This window comes from Ptychodera flava, chromosome 18 (genome assembly GCF_041260155.1).
Source record: "Ptychodera flava strain L36383 chromosome 18, AS_Pfla_20210202, whole genome shotgun sequence".
Taxonomy (NCBI): Eukaryota; Metazoa; Hemichordata; class Enteropneusta; family Ptychoderidae; genus Ptychodera; species Ptychodera flava.
The window spans coordinates 12,939,751-12,947,586 of NC_091945.1; the positions used below are offsets into that span (position 1 = coordinate 12,939,751).

At 39.7% G+C, this 7,836-nt stretch overlaps 1 protein-coding gene across 1 annotated transcript; it reads right to left on the minus strand.

Moving 5' to 3' along the window:
* Window positions 1–1,331: 1,331 nt before the first annotated feature.
* On the minus strand, window positions 1,332–6,393 carry LOC139116888 (tubulin beta-4B chain-like). The gene is made up of 4 exons (XM_070679621.1): window positions 6,246–6,393; window positions 4,332–4,554; window positions 3,768–3,889; window positions 1,332–3,456 (listed from the first exon to the last, which is right to left on the minus strand). The coding sequence occupies exons 1-4, from the start codon at window positions 6,300–6,302 to the stop codon at window positions 2,374–2,376; spliced, it is 1,485 nt and encodes a 494-aa protein (XP_070535722.1). The 5' UTR covers window positions 6,303–6,393; the 3' UTR covers window positions 1,332–2,373.
* Between the last annotated feature and the right edge of the window lie 1,443 nt (window positions 6,394–7,836).

Sequence of the window (7,836 nt, forward strand, 5' to 3'; positions counted from 1 at the left end):
GGCAAATGCAAAAATTGGCTTTCAACAAAACATAAACAAAACACCCTGCTTTAATTGCCAATTATGTTTTTCTGTCACCGCCGTAAGTATGCATTTGCCATGCTTTCTTGGTCATTTTAAGAAAGGCGCCACCATTTATAATATCTTTATGTCCTACTCTTTGTACTTAAATAATGGTTATAATTACTGGTGGTAGATGATAGCTTTCAAGTTTCTTTGTTATTTCGCTTTATCTGAATTAATACCTTGTTGTTACAGGAACACAAAGCACGAAGGGCTCAATGTGCTTGGCTTACGTCATATTAAAGCTAAATTGATTATATCATTCACATTTTAGAATAGAATAGAACAGAATAGAATAGAATGTCCCCTTTACTTAATTGTCGAGTATCGATAAGGCTGCGTTCACAAAAAACGATGGGGGGACTGGAGGAATTCAGGGGGGATTCGAAAATTTTTGGGGTAGTAGAGGGGGGACTTGAAAATTTTGCTCTACCTGTAGGGGGGTGGGGAATTGAACATTTTTGGTTCCCTTTTGTGTTTTACATTTTCCAATTCCAAGTTTTTGTAGATAATTCAATGAAAAATGAATACCATTTTTAATGTCATCAGAATGTTTTAATGTTAGTAATAATTTAACAAAATTTAGAACCATTTTGTCACATTTCATGACTTTTATCTCGAAAAAATCTAAATGTGTTGTTTGTCGTAAAAAACAAATTTGAGCCTCGTAACCTGGGCAGAAGCTGCAACTGTTAATGATTTCTGCAATATTTCTATGCAATGGAACAACTATAGTTTCTTGCTATCTCCCTACAGCATGCTCAAACACACACTATTTAGTTTGTCGACAAAGCCTGTATATATAAATATAAATAAGTATTTGGTGATAATTTAATTGGAGTCCAGACTGTCAGTCAGTTGTCAGTGATACAAATGCATGGTACACATATATAGGCTGTGATAGCAAGCTGAATACTAGACATTTCAACAGGCTGTAGGGAGTAGAACAAGAACGCAGTTGTAAAACTGAACAAAAATATTGCCAAAATTATCAAAGTTAATACAGCTACTGCCTACGGGTAGTGTCACTATCAGGTGCCGCCCTGCTACTGCAGTGTCACTGTCACTGCATACCTGATCAGTGAAAGAGATAGCTCTGACTCTGATGTACATGGTAGTTGAAGAAGAGTTTGGGTCAAATGACGCGCATGACAGTGAAACATACTTGTACACAAGATCAGGCCAGAGAGCAACACATGGAAGAACACATAGAAATATTTGAATTCTGGCATATGAGAATAATCAAATATTAAAGAAAAAAGATGGGGTCACCATGCTTGATTTTCTAAATTTTCACATTCTTGTTATAAAATGATACAGATGTAAAACTTTGAACAGTAAAGACTAAAAGAAAAAATATGTGACCAAATGGAATTATTTATTTTTTAAACAAATTTAAAATTATTACACCAATAAATTTCAGAGATTAAAACATTTATTTGATGAAACATTTTACCTTCCAGTATTGTCAATTTTGAGAAGCATCTAATTCATATGTGTCTTGTAGTGTTGAAACAGTTTTTGGTAGGTCACTGTGCAATTAACCAGAATTCACAATTTTCCTACTCTCTCATGATTGTCATTTTGTGTGCTCTTCAGCAGGAGCAATTGACCTGGCCAGAGTTGGATTAACTCATGTTGGCTTTTAGACCAATAAATCTAAAAAATTCACTGATGCGTTTAAAGAACTTGCCTTGGGAATATGACTATAGAAAGTGCTAAAACAGGTTGTGTTGAACACCTGTGAGCACAACGGCGCGATACATGTATATTTTTTCTATGCTCAAATCTTTACAAATATGCGGGCTTGTGATAGTTTGGGGGGACTTGAAAAATTTTGATCATATAGAGGGGTGCATTTGAAAAATGTTTTGGGTACTTAGAGGGGATCTGAAAAAAAAATAAGATTTCAATCGAAATTCCTCCAGCCCCCTCCCCCCCTAATCGTTATTTGTGAACGCAGCCTAAATACAAGGTATTAATGTGGACATGCATCCCAGTTTATCATCTCGACTGTTTAATTCGTTTGTTGTAAGTGCTCTCTGCTCGTTGCCTTTATGTAGGCCACCCAGCCGGGCCGTACACAAGTTCCCAAGAAAGCTCGCACCGAACTCATTCTGCGGCGACGAAATTAGTCGTCAGCGTATGGCAAGTATGAACTGGACCCACGCTTGCGCAGAAGAGTCCTTTGGTAATATTTTACTTTACACGATGTTGTGTGGATAGGATTAATGAAAATGCGAAATGTTACGGCTGTAATATATTTCGGAAAGTGTAAGCTCTTCGGCTTTCTCAGCTCTCTTTCCTCTTCTATTCCTCCTCCTCCTCCTCCTCTTCCTCTCCTGAATCTGTATCACTCATCACTTCCGGCGGTGCATCTTGGTACGTTTGGTATTCCCCTATCAAATCTCGTATGTTCTCGTTCGCATCTTCGAATAGTTCATGAAATAATTCGTACGATTCGTCGTCATCCGGAGTTGGTGGTCTGTTCCGAGATTCATCACGGCCGCCTGCCCTGTCTCCACGATCTTTGGGACGTTTATACAAATGCTTGAACGGACGACCTAACCGACAGAGCGGCTTCGATTTACTGTTCAACTTTCTGGTGTCACGCAAGATGCGCTTGAAAAGTTCTTGGATGGCGGTGTTGTTGCCTAGAAACGTCACTGACTTTTCAAGGTGTGGCAAGGGGATGTCACAGACTGCGGTTTGCACGTGATCGGGAAGCCATTCAACGAACTGTTCGTGATTTTTATTCCGTAACTGGACTATTTGACTTTCTACATCACCCACCGATATCCTACCCCGGAAAACAGCCGCAAATGTTATGTAACGTCCGTGGCAAGGGTCACACGAAACCATGATGTTTTTAGGGTCGAACATCTCGTTGGCCAACTCTGCTACCGTCATAGCTTGGTATTGCAGATATCGAGGGGTGTGCATGGGCGCGAAGCTGGTCATGAAAAAATGCAGTCGCGGGAACGGCACCATGTTCGTCGCCAGCTTCCGCAGGTCAGTGTTCAGCTGGCCCGGGAACCGCAGACAGGCAGTGACCCCGCTCATGGTGGAAGCCACGAGGCGATTAACGTCACAGTACCACTGTTTTGGAGAAATGTACACACGGTTTTTGCCTCGCGCACGTGAAACAATTTTGTCCAGGGCCTCGTTATCGATGCAGTAAGTAGCGTTACTGTGCTGCACTAAGCAGCCAAACGACAGGAGAGCGTTGACGGATTCAATGAATGTACTTGAAAATCCCGAAGCGTCAGATGACGGGACCACGCTGAATGTGCTGAGTATACTGTCCGCATATTGATCACGGATTTTCTCGATCAGTAGTGCGCCCGCACCTGACCCGGTACCGCCTCCAATAGAATGTACGATTTGGAATCCCTACAGAGAGAAATAGGAAACTTGTATTGATATAAAAAAACATATCGTTCTTTCAGGAAAACAAAATGCATTGCCGTATTCAAAAGACGGGGAGCGGTATAAACGTAAAAATGTATCATTTGAAAACCACGACTGCTCATAGAATACATTTCCTTCCGTTGATGTTCTCTGTTCATTTATTGATTGAAAGTCATTACTTTTCAAGGCAAAATTTTTTCCTCTCGCAATTAGGGTAAATGATATACTTGGCCTTCTTCCTGTCACCGTGTTTTCTATTACACAGATGATTGCAGGTTTGTATACTACCTCACCTGGAGTCGGTCACACCTCTCAACCTCTTTCCTGACCGCATCCAGTACTTCCTCTTCTAACTCGGCCTGTCCGTTCGTGTACCCTTTTATGAAGTTGTTACCGGCGCCAGAGCCTTCCTTCCCTGAAGTTAAAATAACATAATAAATCGGCAAAAGGCATATATGAAGACGGTCTACTCGGTTATGACACCGAAGCTAGTTAGCAAATATAATCTGAATTTAATATTCTCGTATTACGATGCTCGTTGTGAAACAATAGTGACGTTTTCTAACGACACCAAAACAGCTAACCACAACACACAATCCAGCGAAAGGTTTTGCATTTGTGTTTAACGAACTCTTGTGCCGCAAGTGGGAAGAGAAGTTAACCATACACAAATATGATGACGTTCTGCGTGAGACTGCCGACAGAACTTGAATCTATAACTCTCTTTTTGTTTGTAATATCGGTTTGATGGTTACGTAAATGTAATTTTTACACACGGCTGAGAACATGCCACCGTACAACTGGAATACACTGTATACTATATAATTTGCCGACAAATAATCATATGTTTAACCAACCAATGATATAGTTATCGGGTCTGAACATCCTCCCAAGACATCCGGACTTGACTCCATCGATGACAGAGGGTTCCAAATCGGCCATGACCGCACGGGGTACGTAATATTGCCTTGACGTTTCATGGAAGTACACGCCAGCCTTTCCCGTGTGATCGGAGTCCTGCTGTCCTATGTATCCACCGTCCCTGTCAAGTTCATGCTCATCCGCCACATATTTCCAAAACTAGTAGAGGCAAAGGAGGTCATTGAATCATTTCAGCGGAGAAATGAGAAAGGCGGCCTTCATTGGCGCCCTTTATATGTACACTTCATGCAAAACAAAATGCTTATCTTGATGACACTTTCAAAGGAAAACAAAGGATTGACACCAGGTAAATTATTAATGTTAAAAAAAAGCTAATGTAAGAACCGTGGACTGAGGACTCGCTGCTTTAACGATCGACCGGTAAACTAACAACACAGCTATTCCTCCAACAGATCCATAAAGTCACTGACCTTTAACCTTAAGTTTAGATATATCTTATCATTTATCTTAATGAAGCAGAGTGTCGGACAGCAGTGCTTTTTTGTTTTGTTTTGTTTTTAATGACATACGCTCTGTCGCTGTGGTTACAAACAAACTAATGTCAAAGGACAGACGAGGACATAATACCGTTTTTACTGCATCGAATTTAGTTTGCAGCAAATCAGTTGACAGTTTGGAATTATGTTTCACGCCCTCTCATCCATATACGGATTACAGAGCAATTAAACTGAAGTGTAGCAGAGAGAAACTGGTGATGTTATTGGCTTTAAGTTTATCATACATTTCGAGCGCTTAATAGATAAAATTATTCGTCTGATGGCCAATTGTGTTTTAATTTAGACTATCGAGTTTTTTTCGAAGGTCTATGATATAACATACGAAAATATAACCCGGCCCATTACTTGATAATTTTCGTTTGCAGTAAAAATTTGAAAAAGAATTGAACATTTTTTACTAGACTCTCTTTGCAGGAATTCCTGTGTATAAATCTCGCGTGACTATAGTGTTGTGTCACCGAAGTAAAAACAATGTTGTTAATTTCAACTCCTGTGAGATCTGCAGGTCTTCACCAGCCCAATATGCAGTTTTAAATGTTGAGATTTGGATCAAAGAGACGATGAAAAACGAATTTAAGTTGTTTGTTAATCGACTATGGTCAGCGGGGTTGCATTCCGATATATCTTGGCTTTCAAAAGTGTTTTAATTACATTGATTGTAGCTCATTTTTGCAAAAAACAGCGCAATGTTTGATATCAGCTGTTCATTGTCAAGAACCATTGTGAATACTTGATTGAAGAGTTTCCAAAACCATAATTAAATTAAATAGTACAACAAAGTTTAAAGTTGTTTTCGTCTAACTTCCTTCTTGTCAAAGCACGGCTACGCAGCAATGTCTGTAAGTATAGCCTATGTTCAATCATAGTTGATTAAATCTGGCCTTAGTGACCTCGCTATGCCATTGTCTCGTCGTGGGCTTTCCGGGATCTTATACATTTGCAGAAAATTTGTTCTTACAATGACGTTTTAAAGCTTCTCATCGGATTGATCCCTTTAAATGGTATTTGGAAAAGATCACCATAGATTACCAAAAGTCTTGTAGCTCAACATACATGTATCTCACCAAAAGTATGGAGTTGCATCGTTGATAACATGTTAAAGACGTAATTTTGAACGTATGCGCTGCACGTAACATACACAGTCAAAGGCACGATGGGATACACACAGAGCTAGAAACACACACTGAAACGCTCGGAGAGACACTAAAATCGAAGAAAGCGACAGTAACTGTTTAAAAGATCTAGCTATACATGATGTGAATTAAGAAGCTTCTTACATGAAAAAAATCTGTCAATTTTAGTTATAGTGTTTTTACAGATATTTTAACTTACCTTTTCGCCGATCCTGTTGCCACACTGACCTACTTGAACACTCACAATTTCACGCATTTTGCCGGTCTTTGTTTCAACTTCTGACAAAACAGCAACATTTCGTAAAAGACTACAAAGCCAGCTTTGCCCTCGACTGCTCCGTGTCAAACTGAATGACTGACAACTCCCTGTACAAAGGTTGCAGTAATGTCGCTGTGGAAAGCACGCGTTGGTATTCCTCCGCCCTGTAGAAATAAACCACACACATACGCTCGCCATACCCATGACATCCGGTTAGCTTTTTTGCTTTGCAAAGAACGTTAAATGCACATAGACAGTCGACGAAATGTGAAACTGACAAACTAAAAGATATTGTGCTCAACTCAACTGTTTCGTTTTCCTAAAATATTTGAGGAGTAATCTAATATTTTCTTGGACTTCTTTCAAACGATCAAAAGATAGAAAATATTATTCTTTGGCCACTGTAAAGGGTATAGACACACACTCCGCCCATTCAGGGACTATGGTGGAAATATTGAAAAATAGCACCTTTAAGGGTAATTAGCGTCTATGCAACAGACTAGATATTTACACACATTTGAGTACAGTATTATCTTTCGATGCAAACATACCGAAAACCCCTATAAAACTACAACTATAAGGCGGCGAATTTTGAGGATCAATTGCAGAGCCTGTAAAAGACTCGGGAATAATCGTCTTAGTGCTCAGTATGCCAGTAGTAGTACTTTGATCGGACAGATTTCACGATACGTCATGAAAACGCTTAACTGATCGTAAATTAAAAGTCAAAGGTAGTCGCTCCTCAACGCTTCAATGGGCTTACCGTTTTATTCAATATATCATTCTGTTTCAAGTGTTAAGACTCTGACATCACGCTCGACCAGTGTTGGATGTCATAAATCGAACATTCAGACAATACCCTCCATGCCTTATACGTAACTAAACCAACTTCAAAACACTTTGTCATCTTTATACTCTCCAGTGGAGTGGTAGAAATTGATTTTCCGTGAAAGGCTCTTCAACTTGTCAGTCACATGAGTGTTTCACAACCTATTTTGACAAAATTATAAGAGAAAGTCACTAATCTTATCAAGAAATAAAAAAGTTCTGGGCCCGGGATAGAGCATTCCGTAATTGACGGAGAACTATTTCTCAAGGAGGTCGGACCGGTGACACCCATCAGTAGAAGGAATGTATTCAAGTCTATACCTGTTCAGTATAACCTCAGGTTTGCCTAATGTAAATTAGAATGCCCCTATACAGTATTGTTTAATGTATATGTTCTATCCGAAAAAATGAATGAATTGAAGGTTGCTTTGTTCACTTCTATAGATAAGGAAGAAAAGTGGGGGTGTAATGGTGTGGCTTTTGACGCCGACTCCTGTCGCTAGCTATATAGGTAGCGTAGGGTGCGAGCTCGAATCTGGTAGGAAGGTTACTCTAAATTTGATCAGACTAACACTATGTACGGGGGAAAGTTTCTTCACTGTAGGAAGAGTCACAATTGCCGGCGAAAGCGTACGGCTTGTTTGTTAACTGATGAATAGTATGTTGTCAGGTATTGTCAGGATCAAAAGTTAGGTTTGATAGC

Bases quoted from the DNA above. Each gene is read 5' to 3' on its own strand.
- LOC139116888 (XM_070679621.1), bottom strand. From the start codon at position 6,302: ATGCGTGAAATTGTGAGTGTTCAAGTAGGTCAGTGTGGCAACAGGATC. The intron at 4,555-6,245 runs GTAAGTTAAAAT...TGCCTCTACTAG, and splicing joins GCAACAGGATCGGCGAAAAG to TTTTGGAAATATGTGGCGGA. The intron at 3,457-3,767 runs GTGAGGTAGTAT...TTCTCTCTGTAG, and splicing joins AGAGGTGTGACCGACTCCAG to GGATTCCAAATCGTACATTC.